Source organism: Euleptes europaea, chromosome 4, assembly GCF_029931775.1.
Source record: "Euleptes europaea isolate rEulEur1 chromosome 4, rEulEur1.hap1, whole genome shotgun sequence".
Lineage (NCBI taxonomy): Eukaryota > Metazoa > Chordata > Lepidosauria > Squamata > Sphaerodactylidae > Euleptes > Euleptes europaea.
The window spans coordinates 28,072,920-28,094,225 of NC_079315.1; the positions used below are offsets into that span (position 1 = coordinate 28,072,920).

Here is a 21,306-nt window from a genome sequence, read left to right on the forward strand (position 1 = left end):
CAGGGAAAGGGTTCTGTGACCCTTCCTGCCATTTTGCTGTTCAAAACTACCCCTTTTTTGAAGTTGCTTTCACCTGGGGAAAAATCTGTGGATTTAAATTACATGCATAAGCATGTTTCTTGTAGTTTTGACCTTAATATGATGTGAGTGTTAGAGAGAGAGAGAAAGAGAGAGGGAAAGAATTAGAAGTTGTGGTAGTATTTACAGAGAATGAAAGAGAGAAACAACCAATGCAGGCTAACCCTTAACGGTGAGGAAGATATTGGGAGCAGGCCACAGTCTCATTGGGTCCTTCTTTCTCCCTCCTCTCTTCCTGTTGTAAAGTCCACCTATCCTTCTAATCCTGGCCTTAACAGCAAAGTTACTGTTATGTGTACTGGTTTTGAGTTCCCCTCATAACCAGGCATTTGGAGTGGCTATTCAGTCTGTAATTAAGATGAAACCAAGGTTACTCATTGCATTCAGCTGCATCTGCTGTTCCTCCTGCAAGTCCCTTGTGACTACAAATGCATGCAGTGTCTTGAATTTGAATGAGCAATGGATGCAACTGGATTCCCCAACTGCTACATGAACTTTCTGATGGATTTTGGAGCCATTGTCAGTTGCTGCAAAATATAATTAACATGAAGTTACCTATAAAGCAAATGCTAAACGTATTCATGAAAATCATCCTGTATGTACAAGAAAAGGAATCTTGAGGGGTGGCTTGTAGAGCAAAAATAGGTAGTGATCCCATCGGCCACTCAACAGACAGCGGATTCAGAATGGGCATCCTTGCTTTTGATCATGGAAGCATTGCCTTGCATTATCTCTTCTCATTTTCTTGTAGCAAAGAATTGTCCAAGGCTTTCCTTTTCAGCCAGCCTTGTGCTAACCTAGCAAGATGAAGCTCCATAAAACAGTGACCTGATAGCTTTGTTGCACAGAGTTGAAGCTGATGTTTGACAGGTCAGTGGGAAATCGGCAAACAGTTTGAAAGACTGACCTGGGAATGTTTAAACAGAAACAAGTTTGTCTATAATATAACATATCCAGGACATGAAAAGCTTTGGAACCTCTCTTGGTCTTTTTTAGTCATGGGGCTTGGAGGAGAATGAAATTCTGGAGCTTCCCTGAGTGACTTTGGACCAGTTGCTTACCATCAGATTACCTCATAGGGCTGTTGTGAGGTATACAAGGAGCTTCCCGGCACATGTTAAAGAACAGGATTAAATGTCACAAATATAAACTGGGCTTTTAAACTGTGGATGGATCAAGGGAGATAATGGAAGAAGCTAAGGGCAATAATTAATAGCAGCCAGTAATAATAACTTTTTTTTTTGCTTATTACTGTGAATTGCATTGGGCCATGAAAAGGTAGTAAAGCTGTAACTTCAGCTGTAAGAATAAAATATTTTCTGAGCACATTTTGTGATTTTAAAAATATATTAAGGACCAGAAGGATTTGCTGCTGATCTTTAAGAAGCTAAAAGAATGTTTACTGTTTCTGCCAACAGACTAACCTTCTGAAATTCTGTCCTGAAACTAACGTTTTAAACTTATATGCCATTTGTGATCACAGTCAAAGGTTGGACAGATGTGAATCATATGAAATGCTTGTTTTGGCTCTGAAACACAATTTTCAGGTGGAAAGTCAAAAAGAAAAGTTGCCTTTGCGTGTCAGTATTCATAGGACAATCTGTAACCAAAGTTTAATACTTTCAAATTCTGTTGATTTATATTGGAGAGATTTGCCCTTAAAAGTCAGTACAATGTGCAGCCTGGTTGGGCTAATATCCTTGCAATATCTATTGTAATCTCTTAACTTTAGCAACATCGTACCAATATTTTGCAACCAATCTCTATTTTTTTAAAAAAAGACCCTGTTTAATTCAGGTTTTGATTACTTCAAGTTATTCAATGTCTTCAGCCCAGATAAAAGTTGCCCTTTCAGCCCCCCTTTTTTAGAAACAATGAGGGTTTTCTGATGTCTATTTTAAGATCTTGTACTGAATGTATTAATAGCAGCCACAGAAGAAGCTCATAATAAAGAAGCCATTGTGGATCACCATCATGGTTAACTTGTGACTTTTATTTTTAAAATCTTTAATCCTTTGCCATGCCAAGTTCCCTAAGGACTAAAAAGGTCTGAAGTTTGCAGTAAAGCTTTATGACAAAATGGTACTTCCTATTTACCACATGGTATCTCAGTTGTATTGCAATGCTTCTGCTGACCTCATTTTATTCCCTGAAGTTCGGGAATGAGTTCTGTCCCAGACATCATACTCAATTTCACTTTTGGAAACAAGACCACAGATTTTACTAGGCTATCAAACGAAAAAATAATGACTTGTCCACATGTACTGTGTTAGTGATTTGAAGGTTAGAAAAAGAGATAGAAGCAACATTAGTAAAGCCTCCCTGCTTGGTATCCTGGGAAGCAGCTGCTTCTCACCGCAGGTGACCAGGTGAATGGTTATTTACAGCATCCAGTAATCTGTCAGCATTTCACCACTTTTCTTTTTGGGCTATTTACAATAAATTAAGAATTATAAATTCTTAACAGGAATCTCCTAGATTTTTCAAAGAGACACTGATACTGAATTCTGCCGTCTGAATCAGAATATAGGAATTCAGGCTACAAAATGTATCAGAACAATCTGTGATTAGAAATTACAAAACAATTCTCAAAAAATCATGCAGTTTGCAAAAGATATAAAAACAAATACAAAATAAAATCAGTCCAGGGAGATCAGTCTCTCCACCTCAATTATTATTTTCTATCAGCCGATGAAGACTTTTCTGTTTAGTTTGGGGGCATTTTCGCACCATGTCTGGGAAACGTGTGGAAAACACCTAAAGAGCTTTCGTGCTGGATGCGAGTTGCTATGTTCCCCCCGCACTTCTACCCATTCTAACGTCTCTGAAACATCTGCCTTCTGAGCGCACCTCCAATGAAAGAGTGCTCCCAAGAAATAAGGGGCATGGAGGAGCACCACCTAATCGTGACGTCGCTTGCGTTCCCCTCCACCTCACCCCCTCGTCATTTCAGTGCGCTGCATGGTATCGTCAGTGCATCCGGACGATAGGGCAATGGGCTTATGTTCCTGTTTGTTTTTAGTTGTAGTTTTATTTATTATATGTGTATATATTTTTAAGTTGATTTTAACGTTTTTAAGTGTTTGCCGCCTTGAGGGCCCAAATTAGGTAGGAAAGCAGCATAAAGATGATTTGAACAAATAAAGTAAAATAAACCTAATCCACAACGCATCAGCTGATAGCATTTTTAAAAAGAAAGAAACTGTAGATCAAATTAATCATGCAAGATAGCAATAATCTGTTAATGGAGGGGGGCTTTAAAGCGTGGAAGAAGTGGGCCAGTTTTGCCCAATGCCAGATTGACTAGTAGAGAATACAGCAAGCAGGCTTCCTTTGGGAGGTTGTTCCATAATCCGGATGTCATGACAGAAAAGGCCTTTTATCTTGTAGTCACTTCCCTAAATTCAGAAGGCAGTGAAACACCAAGAAGGACTATAGACAATTCTCCTAATTGCTAAGTAAGCTCATATGGGAGAAGGTCCCAGACTCTTTAGCTTTTTATTGGGTTTATATTTGCCTTTTTTTTTAAGTTCTTTGTGCTAATGTTTGCCATGTTCCTATGATAATGAGGTCTAGAAACTTAATCAGACTAGCATGACATCTTATAGCCAGTTATGACCTTGAAAATAAATTGATGGCAGGTATTTCTGCTTGGCTGCCTTGAGTCAAGAGGAAAGGTAGGGTGTAAATATTTTAATTAATATATTTTTTTGAAAAAACAGGGACTGGGGCTGAAAGAATGACACAATTCTATACACTAAAAGAGGCTTTGGATTATTGTTTCTTAAACAGTAGTGCACCCCCCATACACACACATACACACACACACACACACACACACACACACACACACACACACTGACATATAGAAGAAGAAGAAGAGTTGGTTTTTATATGCTGACTTTCTCTACCATCTAAGGGAGACTCAAACCGGCTTACAATCACCTTCCCTTCCCCTCCCCACAACAGACACCCTGTGAGGTAGGTGGGGCTGAGAGAATGTGACTTGCCCAAGGTCACCCAGCTGGCTTCATGTGTAGGAGTGGGGAAACATCCAGTTCACCACATTAGCCTTATTTTTTGAAACCAATACCTACAGAGGATGCCTGTTCCTCAGCTATTCCTCACATCATAGCTCAGAAATGTTTTTAAATGCTCAGTTGGAAAACTGAGTTGCTGGTTCTTAACAAAGCAAAATCCAGCAACACTAAGTAATAAAACTTATGCAGTTGCATACAAAAACAAGTAATAATGATTAGCTCAAATAGTAGTAGTAGAACTTACTTGTATGTGGCCATAGGCCTTCATAAAACATCATCCACAGAGTAGCGATTAGCTCAAATAGGTGATATTTCAAATGATGGTTTTATTGGAATTGAAACATGCTTCCCAATTATAATAGGACATTTGCTTATAAGTAGCATTTCCTTTCTTTGATTTTCTGATGACGTTTACTACTTTTCCCTCATGGTTTTCTTCATTAAAAAGAATTTATCTTTACAAGCCTCCACTGATTTTTATACCTCTGTTCTCTTTTTTAGAAATCATCTAAAATCTCTGAGAATGACATCAGGTTGAGAAAAGAGAGAGACCGATATTGTGCCAATTTCCTGGAGCCTGGCAGCTTGTGTGTGACAAAAGAAGGGAAAATGGAAATTGAAGCCCTTGCCTCAGAACATAAAACCATCGCAGTGGGGAGTTCAACGCATGCAGTAGACAATCAAACTCACTTACTCTCCCCTGCTGCCAGTCATAATGGACTTAAAGACAGACATGAATCCTTGGACAGTGAGGTTGCTAAAGAGATCAGATATCTAGATGAGGTGCTAGAAGCAAACTGCTGTGATTCTGCTGCTGATAATCCCTTTAATGGGATGACTTCTTCCTCTCCTGAGCCAAGTACATCCATTGTCATTGATGGCTGTGGTCCATCTGTTCACATTACTAAGGATTCCACATCACCCAGTGAAAGGGACGCCCTAGTAGTTGGTGGGCAGACACTTCCAGTTACTGAACACAGTGGGATAAACGTAGCATCTGAGAAGCTAAAACCAAATGGCCATTCTCTAGACGGATTGCAAGAGGAACACTGTGACAATCTGAAAGGGCCAGTGAGTCCAAGCTCTTCCACAAGTTCAAGGTCTTCCAAGGATGGAGAAACAACGTTAATGACCATTAAGAAAGAAGCTAAATTTGAGCTTAGAGCATTTCATGAAGAGAAAAAGCCATCCAAACTGTTTGAGGAGGAGGACGCGAAAGAGAAGCACAGAGTGCGCAAAGTGAGGCCCTCTGAGGAAATGATGGAGCTGGAAAAAGAGAGGCGGGAGCTCATCAAAAGCCAAGCTGTCAAGAAAAACCCTGGCATAGCAGCCAAGTGGTGGAACCCACCCCAGGAGAAAACACTTGAGGAACAGCTAGATGATGAACATCTGGAATCTCACAAGAAGTATAAAGAGCGCAAAGAAAAGCAGCAGCCACAGCCGCCACTGTCAATGGCTACGAAGCATGTTTCATATTCCTCTGTTCCACCAGATGCAAGCAGCATAAAAAAGAATGATATTGTCACAGAGCAAATAGATTTCTCAGCTGCACGGAAACAGTTTCAGTTAATGGAAAATTCAGGTCAGCCTAACAGCACAGCTGCGCCCAAGAGATCAGGGACCCCCAAAATGTTCACTATCCAACCTTTCTACAAACCAATAGGCCCGTCCCAAATAGACCGGCGAACGCATCCTGTTACAAAGCCGATGTCTCTGTGCGGTCAAACAGTACAGGCTGGCAATAATGATGTAACTATTGTAAAAGCGGAGAGAGTCTCTTGCATCATAGATGATAGCAGCATAGGAATTCAGAATAGCTCTGCTGACCTAATGAGAACATCCCCTTCCACAAAGCCTAGCCAGGCAGCTAAAGTATGGACGGATGATACCGAATCCATGAGTGCGAAGGCAGTATTCACAGTGGTGAAGGATGAAGATCACAGCCTACTAGACCAGTTCTCCAGGTCTGCCAATGTGTCTTTCCCACCAGAGGAGCTGGACTCTGGTCTGGATGAGTTGTCGGTGAGATCTCAGGATACAACCGTTTTGGAAACGCTTTCCAATGACTTCAGCATGGACAACATAAGCGACAGCGGTGCCTCCAATGAGACAATGAATGCCCTTCAAGAAAACTCCCTCACAGATTTCTCCTTGCCCCAGACTCCTCAAGCTAACACACCTTCTGAGTGTCAAGGGGAGGGCGTCTCCAAGTCACTGAGTGACCATGGTTTTTATTCTCCTTCTTCCCCGTCACTCGACTCCATGCTCATTGATGAGCAGTTGGAATACCAGGCCGGTCTGCTGGTTCAAAATGCCATTCAGCAAGCCATAGCCGAGCAGGCTGACAAAATAGGCTCCAAGCAAGCCAAGGACACCACAGAGCAAAGAAACCACCAGGTTGAGGGGTGGGAAGCAGCAGACAACACATCATGTTCTGTGAAGCCGCACAATCCAACTTTTCAGCCGCCTCAGGTGTCCTCTCCCATGCAAGAAAAAAGGGATACAGCACCAAAGGCTTCAGCAGCTCAAGACTCAGTACTCAGGGAAAGGCAAGTTCCACCACCGTCGCTTGCTGCTCAGGCTCCCCAGCCCGTCACTGTTGAGGAAACCAAGCCAGAAGTCAGCTATTTCAGCAAGTATTCAGAGGCAGCCGAGCTACGGAGCACGGCTTCCATCCTGGCTCAGCAAGAGGCTGAGGTGACCGTAGGGCCTTTCAAACTGAGGTCAAAAAAGCAGAGGACTTTGTCGATGATCGAAGAAGAGATCCGAGCAGCACAGCAAAGAGAAGAGGAACTCAAAAGACAGAGGCAAGGGATGCCAGCGACGCAGAGTCCCTTTGCGAAGGGAACACCTGCATCAGCCACCAGAATTGTGTCTTACAAAACTGCACCAGGTAAGAGTTCTGACCTTTTGCTTAAGTTTGTGCAAAGTTGGGGAATGTGTAGTTATCAGACAGCCGGTGGGGGGGGGGGGTTGTTGTTGATGACAAATACCCTTATTCAAAGTCCCTCTCAAAGAACGTAAGAACTGCCTTGCTAGGTCAGACCAAAGGTCCATCTAATTTAAAATTATATCACCTCATACTTCAGGGAAGCTTGCAAGTCACATTATGATCTCCTGTTGTATGTCTCCAGCATCTGGTAATCTGTAACAAAATGAGAGCAACTTTTGGGATCAAAGTGAGTCCAGCGATGCGCACTCCGTGAGTGTCTGGCTCTGGAACCACGTGTGGCTCTTTGCATTCCATCAGTGGCTTTTCTGAACACTGTCCCCCACTTTGAAACCTGTTCCATGCTTCAGGAAAGTGGGCAAGGCTCTTGAACAGTGGGGCTCGTGGCTGACAAGTGATTCCCACCTTGAAACAGCTACTGCTGAAGGAACAAACCTCCCTGAGGCGCAGGCCTTATCTCAGGGACGGAAGGAAACATTATTCTTCAGGTAATTGCAAATGTGGCTCTCTGTGAGCTGAATTACTATCACTGGCCTAGTCCAAAATCCTGAGCTGGCAACCGGTGAAAGCCTTACGGGGGAGGGGGTTTGCTGGTGATGTCACGATATCACTGGCAATGCAGAGACGTCACTTCTGGGTCACACTGGAATTGACATCGTCACATAGGGGCGGTGTGCTAACATTCACCCTAAAGTTTGCCCAGCTGGATGGCAGTGAGCAGAGCTGGTGGGGGGATGGGAGATCTTCCAACGAAGCAGGAGGCCTGTCCTCCCTAGCTGGGTCAAAGAGGTGGAGAACAGTGTGATGGGAGCCTATACAGCAGCCTCCTTTGCTGCCCCCCTGTACTGTGTGTGTGCTTGCCTGGGCATGTCACACTCACCAGCTCTTTTCTGTGGGCCACTGGAAAACCCCACCCCCTTGCCCTCACCCTTTACAGGGCAGTGAATTGAGTGACATTTCCAAAAGCAGGAAGCTGAGAAGCAGATCATGAAGACAACATACGTCTCTTAGCAAGTGTCCCCACTGTGTAGTACAGGTATACTGTTTTTGAACATTGAGCTTCTATTTTGTCACTATATCTAATACTCATTTATAAATCTTGCCTCTCTGAATTTGTGTAATTGTCATCTTTATATCTGAAGCGTGCCCCCTGCCTACGGATACTGAAATCCACAGATGGGGGCACACTAACCCCCAACAGATGTTTCTGCAGACTTAGGGGACCCCTAGGTCTGCAGAAAAATCTGAAAATTTCATGACTTTGGACTATGATGCATCTTAAATAGAAAACTATTTAATATATCTTAAATAAAAAACTATTTAAACTATTTTTAGATTAATATTTCCTCAAAAACCACTTTATTTTTTTTAAATCGTATGTAAAAAAAAATTAAATTGTGGGTTTTTTATTTTTTAAAAAAACATTGATTTTTATCCACGCTTCACTGCACTCCTAATTGGTGTTTTTGTTCTCAGCCATTATCATCTGCAAAATCCAGATTCAACTGAGAGAATTTCTAAGCCCTTCTAGAAATTGTGGCTTATGTATTCTAGTTAGTTTAACTGTGTGAAGGGAACTTTGAAATTACATGTATGAGTCTTTCCCACCCACACTTCGCTACCCTTTAACTGGACATGCCAGATTTTATTTATTTATCTGTTTAATTCATTTGTACCCCACCTTTCTCCCCAGTGGGGACCCAAAGCAGCTTACATTGTTCTCCTCCGATGCAAGGGCATCTTCAATTGTGGGTGTTTTCCCGCTCTTTCCAGGAGGCAGGACCAAATCAAAGTTCCTGTCTCCTTGGCGGGAAGGCCGCCCAGAAAGTCCCAGTTTCCATCCTGCCTTTGACTGGAGAGCAGCGACTTCGCGCAGCTCCGACTTAGTTCAAGCTAGTTTACTGTACAGTACCTTACCCACGTCTTTGTTTTTTCGTCATTGTTGTATCCATTCGTGAGTCTTAGTCTTGTCTTTTGATAGCCTCGTCTGTTGCTCCTTCCCTGTCCGCCCGTCCCTCCCGTCCCCCCCCTCAGTCGGCATCGGCTTGCAGAAGCCAAGATGGCCGACGCAGTTGTAGGGAGAGAGGATGACCTCCTATCTCTGGAGAATTATCAGTCGGGCGGCCTGGTCCAATCCAGCCAGATAGTCAATCCACCCGATGACCGCGCTGGCGGGACAGCGGGGAAGGACAAGGGTGAGATGGCGCAGGGCGCGGGGGAGGAGGAAATAGCTCCTGCGGTCTCAAGAAAAAAGGTGCGAAAAACCGCACTGAAAGCCACGCCGCTGCCGCACAAGTGGAAGAGACGTACCAAATTTGCCCACTTTCCGAGAGCCGGGTCCCTCCGATCCGTCTACTCGGCGCCTCTGGAAAGGCCAACCTCGCTTCAGCCTGCAATCAATGCGCAGCCTTCGAACACGGGAGAAGCAGCGAACCTGGTAGGAATGTTCCCGGCGGGAGGTGGCAACCACCCACCCCCCGTGAATGATATGAGTGGAGGGCGGGTCTATACTTCCGAGGAGGTTAACTTGGCTCTACAGAGACAGTGGCAAGCCTTCCAGGCGTTCCAGTTGAGACTCCCCCCCTTCCCCTGGATGGGACCTGAGTCATCACCAAATTCCTCTTCAGCTCTCTCCTTTAGTACAGTTCAAGAGGAGCCCATACCCCAACCCTCTACTAGCCAAAGGCCAACTAAGGCGGCCAAAAAGGCCACTCAACATACCACTGTGGTGCAAACTGAACCCCTCTCCTCTGACGAGGAATCTGAGTCAGAGGAACGAGAGGAAGGCGAATTCGACTTGATTAAGAAATTATTCCTTCAGAGGAGCAGCAACCTAGACTCTTCTCAGGGGGTGACTTCCAGGGCCTCCTAGCTAAAGCCCTGCTAGCACTAGATCTTAATGAAGAACAGGAAACATCCGAGGAAACAACCCCAAAGCGTAAACGGGGTTGGAGAATGCTTTCCTAGAAAGCAAACCCAAACCAATTGCGTGCCTTTTCCTGAGTTCTTCCTACGGGCAGTCAAAGATGAGTGGGATAACCCTGCCTCTGGCAAGCAGATCCCCAGCAACGTTAGGAAGATGTATTCTTTAGCACCACAAGCCATGAACCTTCTTAAAGTTCCAGTGGCAGAGGCACCTGTAATTGACCTCCAAAACCCAGGTTTGGTTCCAGAGGATGGAGTAGGTTCGATAAGGGACCAGCTAGATAGGAAGACAGAGTCCCTAACTAGGAAAGCTCATGAGGCAGCCGCCATGGCAAAACAGGCTAGCGCCACCGTTTCCATTTTCGCTAGAGCATCGTACCTTTGGCTTAAGCTTATAAAGCTCATGCCAGAGGAGAATCGCCGAGTCTCTGCTGGCCTGGACAGGATACTTAAAGTCAATATGTTAATGGCAGATGCCTCCTTGGATTCTATCACCTTCACCGCAAAATCCATGGCTTCGGTCACTTCTGCGAGAAGAGCCTTATGGTTAAGAGCCTGGCCGGCAGATTTCAAAGCCAAAACAACTCTGATGGCCTATCCCATTCAGGAGGGACGACTGTTTTGGGATAAACTAGATAAAATACTGATTGAAACCAGGGACAAAAAGCATGTCATGCCTAGACAGCTTAGAAAGGATAGTCGTTCTTCTGGATACACCACAGGATACCAGTCCTTTCGTTCCCCCAGGACCCCATTTAGGTACAGGACAGAATCCCAGAAGGGAACCTGGAACAATAACAACAACCAGAGCCAGAGGCCCTTTCGCAAGGGCAGCAGATTCAACCGGCAGGGGCAGCAGCCCAGGTCGGATAAACCAGACAAATTCTCCAAGCCAAATGCCCAGTGACTTCAAGTCACTACAACTGGGGGGGAGACTGCAGGCCTTTGCAAACGTTTGGCAGCGGTCCAACCCAGACAACTGGGTAGTTCAAATAATCTCCAAGGGATACCTCCTAGAGTTGACATCATCACCACCAGACAGATTCAGGCCTTCCCCTTACCATCCAAGAGATTGAAACATACACGAACCATTCAGGCCATTTCACATCTACAACAGATGGCTGCTATAGAACTGGTCCCGCCACACGAAAGGTTTCAGGGAGTGTATTCAATCTTTTTCACAGTCCCCAAAAGGAATGGGGACTGGAGGGCAATTCTGGATCTGAAATATGTAAACCGAAGAATGCAGAAAAAACATTTCCGTATGGAAACTCTTCGGTCCGTTGTAGAGTTCCTCCTCCCTGGAACTTTCATGACGGCGGTGGACCTCAAGGAGGCCTACCTACACATTCCTATACACCACATTCACAGACGGTTCCTCCGCTTTGCTTACGCTCAGGAACACTTCCAAATCAGAGCCCTCCCTTTTGGACTATCTTCAGCTCCCAGGGTCTTCTCGAAGGTGTTGGTCACCATCATAGCGGCCCTCAGACAGAAATCTATCCACGTACCTGGACGATATCCTGATCTGTGCGACATCACGGGAGCAATCACTTTCTCACACCACCAGGGTCATACAGTCACTACAGGAACACGGATACCTTTCCTTTCCTTTTATCCCTTAGAAGCTCCTTGATCAATTGATCTTGAGCAGCATACAGGAACACTGATACCTGTTAAACTTCCAAAAGAGTTCTCTGGAACCATCCCAGATCGTAACTCACCTGGGGGTCCGAATCAACTCATTAGAGAACTCTCTGTCCTTGCCCAGAGAAAGAATAATCAAAAGAATCTATCTAACAGCCACCATAATTCGGAACAAGAAATCCCGTCTGATGTCTCTGGCCAAGCTCATGGGTCACATGGTATCTTGTATAGCGATAGTGCCATGGTCGAGATTCCACTCAAGACCTCTACAGTGGCTCATCCGTCCCTTCCAGAAAGACATAACTCACAAAAGGGACAGACTACTTCCTGTGTCTCCCAAGGTGAAGCACAGCCTCCATTGGTGGACCAGCCCACGCAACCTGGGGAAGAGCCAGCAATATATCCACAGCGACCCACTTCAAATATTCATGGACGCAAGTCTCGAAGGGTGGGGAGCCACCCTCAACGCGAAAGTAGCCCAGGGCCGCTGGTCATTACAAGAGAAGGAGCTTCATATCAACCTTCTGGAGCTACGAGCGGTGAGACTAGCTCTACTGGCGTTCTCAGAAGACATCAGACATCAACATGTGTTGATCCAGTCAGACAACACGACGACCAAGGCTTATATCAACAAGCAGGGAGGAACCAGGCCATCAGCCCTCCATCAAGAGGCATCCCGGATATTCCGATGGGCCCAGGTCACCATAAAATCTCTAAAGGCGGAACACATCAGGGGAATCCTGAACACCCAAGCCGACTGGCTAAGCCGCCAAACCGTACAGGAGGGCGAATGGTCATTAAGTCACCAAACCTTCCAGTCCATCACACACAAATTCGGCCTCCCAGCGATAGTCCTATTTGCGTCGGCCACCAATCACAAGACCCCACTCTTCTTCAGCAGATACTTCCATCCGCGAGCAGAGGGAGTGGATGCCCTCCTTCACCCTTGGCCTCAAGAGTTCCTGTATGCCTTCCCACCGCTACCCATTCTCCCCAGAGTGCTTCGCAAGATCCAGCAGGAGGCCAAGGTCCTGGTCATAGCCCCGTACTGGCCACGCAGACCATGGTTCACAACACTGCGCAGACTGTCAACTCAAGAACCATGGAGAATCCCGACAACTCGGGACATGCTCCAACAAGGTCCCCTGGTGCACCCAGAGCCCCAGTGGTACTGTTTGACCGCATGGGTCTTGAACAGAGGAGACTTTTAGACTGCGGCTATTCAGAGAACGTCGTCAATACCATCCTGGAGGCTCAGAAGCCTTCCACCAGACGCATCTATACAGCATCTTGGAAGGCATTTGTCAGATGGGCCAGAAGAAAAAAGGTCGACCCGCTTAATCCAGGAATCGTGTGAGCACTAAACCCAAAACGATCCCAAAACAAAAAAAATCCAGTTGCTGAAGATCGTCTCGAGCACGATGGTCAGCGGCCTGAGTTTTCCAGGGGCTCGCCTCTGCTAGGCGATTCCACTGGACATGTACAAAGCCCAGTAATCAGGTGACCTCCGCATCAGTCCGAAACACTTCTTCCACAACATCCCACAACAGGTCAGGGTCTCCAGCACGCTCGTCTGTCTTCCCAACCTGCGGAGGCGTGTGTGCTGGCAAACCCTCCAGGGCTCCAGCCACGAGCACTGCACTCGGGGAGCTCAGCCTTCGCTCCAACCCGAGGCCCCGGCGATCCCCTTAGGGCTCCAGCCAGGAACAAAAGCAGGTAAAAGAAAAGGTGTGGGTAAGTGCCAAAATGTGAGCACTAAACCCAAAACGATTTCAAAACAACATCCACAGACCAGAGTCCAAAAGAGAGTTGATTCATTGGAACAGTCATAGGCATATAGTTGCTGCAGATAAGTTGGCACTTACAAAGAACAGAGGCACCGAGCAGGGTATATTAAGACATGAGGGGGAACACATCAAAGGGGAGCAAGTTCACAGGAACTTCACAGGAACTTCAAAGCTGGCAGGAAAGCACAACTAGAGAAACTGCCTTGACTAGGCATCTGGGAGGAAGACTAAACAGTGTCAGGCCGTGCTGGGAAACCGTTGTAGAAGCAAGGCCTGACAAATCGACAAGATCTTAGAATTCCTACAAGAGGGAGTGCGGTTAAAGCTGTCTGCTTCCACCCAAGGTGTCCCTACTTCTCAACACAGAGATGTCACAGCATTTCTAAAAGGGGTTTCTCAAATTAGGCCACCTACAATTCATCGCTTCCCAACTTGGAAGCTTAATGTAGTATTAAAAGCCTTGACCTCAGAGCCCTTTGAATCACTAAAAACAACATCCCTGAGGCTCCTTCGTATGAAGGTTCTATTCTTGACCGCCTTCACCTCAGCCCGCTGCGTCTCAGAGCTCCGACCTCTTTCAATCAACAAAAGATTGTGTGTATTTCACAAAGAAAAGCTGGTCCCGCGTTTGGACCCCCACCTTCTTGCCAAAGGTCAACACCACCTTCCATTGATCCCAAGAGATATCCTTGACCTCCTCCTGCCCGAAGCCAGCTTGCCAAACAGAAAAGAATTGGCATTCCTTAGACCTTCGTCGAGCTATAAAAATCTTTTATCGCCAGAACAGCTGAGTTTAGAAAGACGGACTCTATGTTCATTAACATTTCTAAACCTAATAAAGGCCTTCGAATGTCTGCAGCCGCCATTAGTTACACCTTACGCAGATGTATAGTGGAAGCCTATGAGGCTTCTAAAGTTCCGGTCCCAGAGGGTATCACAGCCCACTCTGCGCAGCGTGGCCACCTCGGCAGCATTCAGTAAACAAGCCCCGGTCGACGAGATTTGTCGGGCAGCCACCTGGTCCTTGGTCAATACCTTCGTCAAGCACTACAAGATCGATACCTGGTCTTCAGCACAGGTGGCTTCTGGGCGTAGGGTCCTTCAGCATGTAGTAGATGAAAAAGATTAACCCACCCAAATGGGGAGCTCTTGGAGGTCCCACAATTGAAGATGCCCTTGCCTCGGAGGAGAAGAAGCCTTGGTTACTCACCGTGAAGGCTCTTTCTCTCCCGAGGCCAAGGGCATCTGGCCCACCCGGGCTAAATGCATAAAATCAGAAAGACCAGGATACGTTTCTCAGCGTATACGCTACCCCTCTGGCATTAGCACAATTATGTTAACTGTTAGTACTCTAAGTTACCTCCTCACCCATTAGGGTTAGTTAGGTTCAACGCATAACCGTTTAATGTTCCTGTTTCCTAACCTTACCTTATTGTGTCGTTCCCAGTTGATGTTTTTTGCACTTCTCTGAGCAGCTAGGCAAGACTGTCACTGGGACTTTCTGGGCGGTCTTCCCACCAAGGAGACAGGAACTTTGATTTGGTCCTGCCTCCTGGAAAAAGTGGGAAAACACCCACAATTGAAGATGCCCTTGGCCTCGGGAGAGAAAGAGCCTTCACGGTGAGTAACCAAGGCTTCTTCTCCTCTCTTCCATTTTTAACCTCACAACAACCCTGTGAGGTAGGTTAGGCTGAGAGAGTGTGACAGGCCAAGGTCACCCAGCAAGCTTCTATGGCACGAGTGGGGATTAAAGTGGTGCTGTATCCACATACGGCTGCAACCATTCAGATTTGCTCATTTTTTTGTATTCAGATATTGCTCAGATGAAGAGCTGCAGTTCTCATGCACACATGAGGCTACCTTATACTGAATCAGACCCTTGGTCCATCAGAGTCAGTATTGTTTACTCACACCGGCAGTGGCTCTCCAGGGTCTGAGGCAGAGGTCTTTCACGTCATCTCCTTGCCTAGTCCCTTTAACTGGAGATGCCAGGGATTGAACCTGGGACCTTCTGCATGGCAAACAGATGCTCTACCACTGAGCCAAGGCCCCTCCTCAGTTCAAAAACTCAGCAGTTGTTTCAGTGTCTTCTTCTGCAGCGTGCTGTGCAGTTACTGACTCCTGGTTTTCTGCTCTTTGTTGTTTGAAATTGATTGTCTTAGATTCTGTAACATACTCTCCACCATTTCTTGTTTGAAAACCAAGAAGCTCCTGTGCATGAGAGAATGGCACCATGGGCAGAGCCTGAGAGTGTAACAGCGTAGTTTGGTAGACAGAGGTGATGCCAGCTCCATCCAGAGTCGAGTGTGCAACAAACTGACTGCAGGAACCAAACCTCTTGCATGCAGTGAAGCAAGTCTAATAAGTATATTATAATGCACTACGTTGCATTTGCCCTGTGTAGAAGACATTGGTCCCATTTTACAGCTGAAGAACACTGAAGGAGAAAACTGAGGATAAAAGTTCAAAGGGGGGGAACAGGAAATTCATTTAAAGGTGTGTGTATATATAATGCCAGTTTGTTTTCAGGCTTTGATTTCAATGGGCTTTGTCTGGAGCAGCTGCATAGGATTGCAGCTTCCACACTAATATATATCCTTGCTTCTTTCCTCTGATCTTGGCAATTAATTTCACAGGGGAAAATACAATTGCATAACTGAGTAGATAAAGAATTCAGTATCTCACAGGCTTTTGCATAACTTCCAGTAAGAAGCAAAGCCATCCAGTTATGCCAGATGTCTCAGCTGTGAACACGAGGAAATTCCTAACAGGATACAACTGAGGTCTGTTGGCAGCTGTAGCTTTCCCTAATCCTCCTTTTATGACCCCCTATTAGTTTCATGAATAAACTCTTGCTTCACAAAGACACAAAGCAGGTTTCAGTTTCCCCTTGTACATGTGTCCATATATATAGGTGAATTCCTTTGTGATGTAATGTTCCTTCAAACAAAACTGCAAGTGTTAACATTTTCTTTTAGTTAATGTAGAGCTTAAAAACTGAACTATGCAACTGGCTCCTCATACCCTCAAATGGTTATGACTCACTGAAATGTTTCTACTAAGCGTGGGGATTGTGCATCAACATTCTTGCGCCACCTCTGCTCACCCCCAAGGGCACCATACGGGGCCCTGTTGATTGTGCTTAACACGAATGTTAAATTAGCATCACCTGTCAAATATACTGTCAAGTTTAATGTGGTTGTAATTTCATTCATTATTTCATATAATACTTTTGTTGCAGTCTTCACAACAACCCTATGAGGCTGGGTGGTGACTAGCACAAAGTCGCCCATGTCATGGTTGAGGAATAAGCTGCTGTTGAGGTCATCTTGATGAATAAATGATGAGACAAATGTGTCCCCTGGCGTATGTTAAGTGTCAGGGAGTTTGCAGATGGGTTGGGGGGAACTCTGGGACTTAAGTCAAACTGTCACGGGATGATACAACTAAACATTGCAGGGGGCATCAGGCAAGTGTGTGTGTGGGGGGGGGGTTAATGTTTCCTTTTGCTTGCAAGTCAGAAATAGGGTACTCACTCAGGTCCCTGGTCTTAGGTTTAGGGTGAGTTCAAAACAACAAGAAGATCCAGAGGTGGGAGCAACCCATTTCAGTACAAGGGAGCTCATGCAGTCTACAATTCTAACTAACAAACAGAACAGCGGGGACTCCACCCTGTGAGACTAAATAAACACATACACATATCAGAGGGGGGGAACAGACTGTTCCATTGTAATGTATACAGTAAATACACCACAGCGAGAAGGGACAGGGTGGAGGGGTTGTGTTTTAACTTTTTTAAAATTTCCAAAGTCACATTTTTTGTATACCCTTAGAAGTCTCCTATGTGTGTAGAAACCCTTTCCTTATCTATGGGTGGCCTGGTTTTGCTGGATTCATTATCATAAACGGTGTGTTGGTAACAGCAGCCACCCATTTACTATTAGAGAGAGGAACCACAGGGGAAGGGGCAGACACTCTGGAAATCCTATCCCAACCCAGTGGTCCCCTCCGGGGTTTCCTAAGCTTCCGGTGACTTGGTAAGCTTATTCCTCTGTGTGACCCCCCCCCCCCCCAATCCTGTTTGTTCCTGTAACTGATCTTCAGCTGCCCTCAATATCTGACCCTTCTGGAACATATTTAGTCTTCATCAGACCCTTGGGGGGTGAGTTTTTCTGTTGGTTAATTTATGAAGTCATTATTCTGCATACCCAGGCAATTTCCTAAGTAGACACAGACTCTGCCTTATCTATAGCCGGCCTGGTTTCCCTTCTTTCATCATTCACACAGGGGTCACCCAGTTTATTATTAGCGATAGCGATGATGCATAGGAAGAAGAATGATGGTAGGGAAGTTTGGGTAAAAGTTAAAAAGTTGGAGAAGTGACAATCAGTCTACAGGTTGGATGTCTGGAGAACTACAGCTAACTATTCACAAGGGTTGTACACTCTGAAGAAAAGGAGAGTAATATCAATCAATCAAATTTTATTTCAATACAATATCAGCTCTGAATAAAATCAAAGTTAGGTTAAAATAATAAAATAAAATAATAAAAGTTGATGATTCTGGGAGAGATGGTTTGAAGAGGAGGAGGAAAGATCTTCTATGGGGAAAGGTTTTCAATCAGCCGTTTACGAATCCCACTAGTCCTGAGGCAAAATTTGGCTACTTGAGTGGTTATCTCCCTTCTCAGCCTTTTGGCTAAGATCAGGTGTAGGAGAATGAACCAGACGGAGAAGAATCATGGATGGGGGCAGCATTCTCAAACCACTGTGATCTTTAAGAACCTTGAAGGGATAAATTTCCTCATTTTACATATGAGGGTGGGGAAAAGAAATATCAGAATACAGTCTTGCTATTTAAAATAAAATACATAAGTTGACCATCTTAGGACTGGTGGATAATCACAAAATACATGTCAAGGTGTTAACTTGAGTCTGAGTGAGAAAGGCAGGTATAAATTTAATTAAATGAGGAGTGCAAGGTTTGAATATGAACACAAACAAATCCAGTGAAGGAGGAAAAGTTGTTGGGAGAACTTAACAATAGGGGTGATGGATTCTTAAAACAAAGGAGGGGTGGAGTACCTGAGGATAATTGGTAGCATGTGTCTGCTACACTGGTGGGTTTTTTCTTCTTTTTTTAAGATTTAAAAGTTTAAAATTCTTTTTAAGGTCAACAAAACTAATGGAAAACAGAAGAAAAATAATAAGCAATAAAACCAAAGCAAAGGAATGCAGTCGTTTTGAAAATTCAAATAATAGACTAAGTCTGTTCCAAAGAGACAGGGGTCCCCGTAGCGTATCACAAAACCTAGTTTTACTCCCTCCCATATTTTCAGTCTGTCACCCCTGCTTGGTAAAGACAGTGAGCTTAGAGCTTGTGTGCTTACCAAGCATGGCAGAGATGGGGGGGAGGTGGATGGGCAAATGGGAGTTGCACACAAGTCTCCTGTTTCCTTGTGTGTTCTCTGACGGGGAGGGGTGAAACCAAGCTTTGTGATGTCCTGTAGGGATCCCTCATCGTATTCCTTTCTACCAACGATTATGTCCATGCAAAACAGAGAAAGTGGAAACTGTAAAACATGTCCTGCTGCACTGCCCTTTCTACAACGATATAAGATTGCAGTATATTCTCCCCGTTTTGTCAATTTTTCCTGGAGATCTGAAAAAAATCTAAAGTTTCCCTTCTCTTAGCAGATTCCTCTCAGGAGATAACCCCCCAAGTAGCCAAATTTTGTATTCAGTCTTTGAGGGATTCGTACACGGCTGACTGAAAACGTCACCCCATAGATGATTCTTCCTCCCCCTCTACAAATTATCTTTCCCAGAATCATCACCATATTTTATTATTTTAACTTTTTTAATTTTTATTCAGAGCTGTTCTTGTATTGAAATAAAGATTTTATTTGATCTGTAGGGATCCCACTGTGGGGGTTCCCTGGAAATGTGTTCATGTGTTCTGGTGACCTGCTTGTCGTACCCCTTCCCTTGGGCATAAGACTTTATAAGGGTGGAGGTTGTTTATCTCCCCAGTAGCCTGACAGGTGAGATGAATTGAGCCACAAAAGTGCAAAGTTTCCAGAATTCTATATATTTGGCCCACACAGATCATAAAATTGATTATTTATTGGAACCATAAAGAACATAGCATAAACCAGTTTAAAAAATCTAAAGGAATTGGTAACGAGTATAAGTTTTTACTAGGTTTAATAAACAAACTCTGCCACCCTTGCCAGATAACCTCTAACTGAAGGTAAAGTTTGAATTTGGCAAGTTGAAGTTCTTCCATCTCAGGGGAAAACAATATTTTGGTCATCAAAGGGGCTAATTAAGCGTCACCTCTCATCTCTTCTGGAGATTCCGGCTCACAGAATTAAAAGATTTGGCAAGTTTTACCCCATCAAATAGACTTCAGTAGGATTCCTTGCTGAGGATTGCTCTCACCGTTCTCCAGAGTAAGGCATTACTGATACACCTTTATGACTGTGATCAGAAAGAAAAAGAGTTGCTTTTTATACCCCACTTTTCTCTACCTTTAAGGAGTCTCCAACTGGCTTACAATCACCTTCCTTCCCCTCCCCACAACAGACACCTTGTGAGGTAGGTGAGGCTGAGAGAGCTCTAAGAGAGCTGTGACTAGCCCAAGGTCACCCAGCTGGCTTCATGTGGAGGAGTGGGGAATCAAATCCCTGGAATCAAATCCCTGTTCTCCAGATGAGAGTCCGCCACTCATGTGGAGGAGTGGTGAATCCAACTCAGTTCTCTAGATTAGGGTCAGCTGCCCTTAACCACTATGCCATACTAGCTCTCGTGGATGACAACTGAATTTGCTCCATCCTAAGAACTGAATACTCTTCCCAACAAAACCATGGGAGGTTTGCCAACAGAACTGGCATTTCTCCTAATAATTAATATTCACTCTTCTTGTTTGAACTTGTGTCTGTTTACTCTGGAGGACAGGAGCCATATACATTACAGGCCTCACAGCCTTTTATACAAACAACCAAGCAGAAATTTGGAACTGCACGAAGCAGCTGGTTCCATGCCCTGTAGTATCAGGGCACCTTTAACCTAAGCCACGGCCTATTTCATAACTAAAGGAGACAACTAAATGCTTCTTCCCTCTCTTCAGATGTGCCCAAGAGGGTCTTTCATTATTATCAGACAAAACATGTTCCAATTACATTATACTATTTTGTGAAACTCCTGCAAGTCCTTATTCGGTGTTGCTAACCTGATATCCAGTTTTTACCTAGTGAAGGAAAGGATAGTTATGTTGCTGTTCTACCTGCTTCCCTCTCTTTAAAAAATCTGGCGAGTGTGCATCTCTGTGGGGGGAAGGATATAACCTCCAAGAAATTAAAGATTAATCATCATACATTTGTCTATGTTATATGCTTAAGTCACTTTAACTTAAGCCATTTTAACTGTCACAGCTTTCAGCAAAGAGTAGTAGTTTGATGAGGCTACAAAACATTTCCTGTTAGAATGTCTCTGGGTAGAGGACAATGAGCATTTTGCCTGTGATCACAAGGTGAATGCAGTGACTGGGAAAACATGGCCCTGTTCTCAGTTATTTCGGTGCAGTCACCCTTTTTGTGGTAAAGGGGTAAAAATGCTGGACTAGATAGTCCAGAACTCAGCCTAGGTAGTGGACGACTGACTTTCCACTGGAAGTGGTCACTTCTCTTTCCTTTTGGACAGCTGGAACTCAGAATGTTCTCTGTATCTCCAGAAAAGCTAACTTGCATCATTAAGACAAGTTATCTTATGAAAGGGAGCTTTGTAGGAAGACTTAGAAACTTTGGTCTAATTTGGTCACTTAGTTATTCTTTAACACTTGGATGACACATCAGGAAACAGGCTATCACTTTAAATTC

General features: G+C 44.7%; 1 protein-coding gene and 1 non-coding gene across 7 annotated transcripts in view; one reads left to right on the forward strand and one right to left on the reverse strand.

The window, feature by feature from the left end:
- The window catches only part of PALM2AKAP2 (PALM2 and AKAP2 fusion), a 356,481-nt gene that overhangs the window by 316,838 nt on the left and 18,337 nt on the right, over positions 1-21,306 (forward strand). For 3 of the 6 annotated variants that reach the window (XM_056848159.1, XM_056848162.1, XM_056848163.1), the window contains 2 exons: positions 4,620-7,011; positions 16,134-16,248. In XM_056848159.1, the coding sequence (XP_056704137.1) occupies positions 4,620-7,011; positions 16,134-16,177 (2,436 nt within the window). In that variant the 3' untranslated portion in view covers positions 16,178-16,248. Of the gene's footprint in view, positions 1-4,619; positions 7,012-16,133; positions 16,249-21,306 lie in introns of those variants that run through there. The other 3 variants (XM_056848165.1, XM_056848160.1, XM_056848164.1) reach the window with 1 other exon arrangement.
- Positions 15,408-15,482, reverse strand: TRNAG-GCC (transfer RNA glycine (anticodon GCC)). The gene has a single exon. It is a non-coding gene; the product is annotated as a tRNA-Gly (tRNA).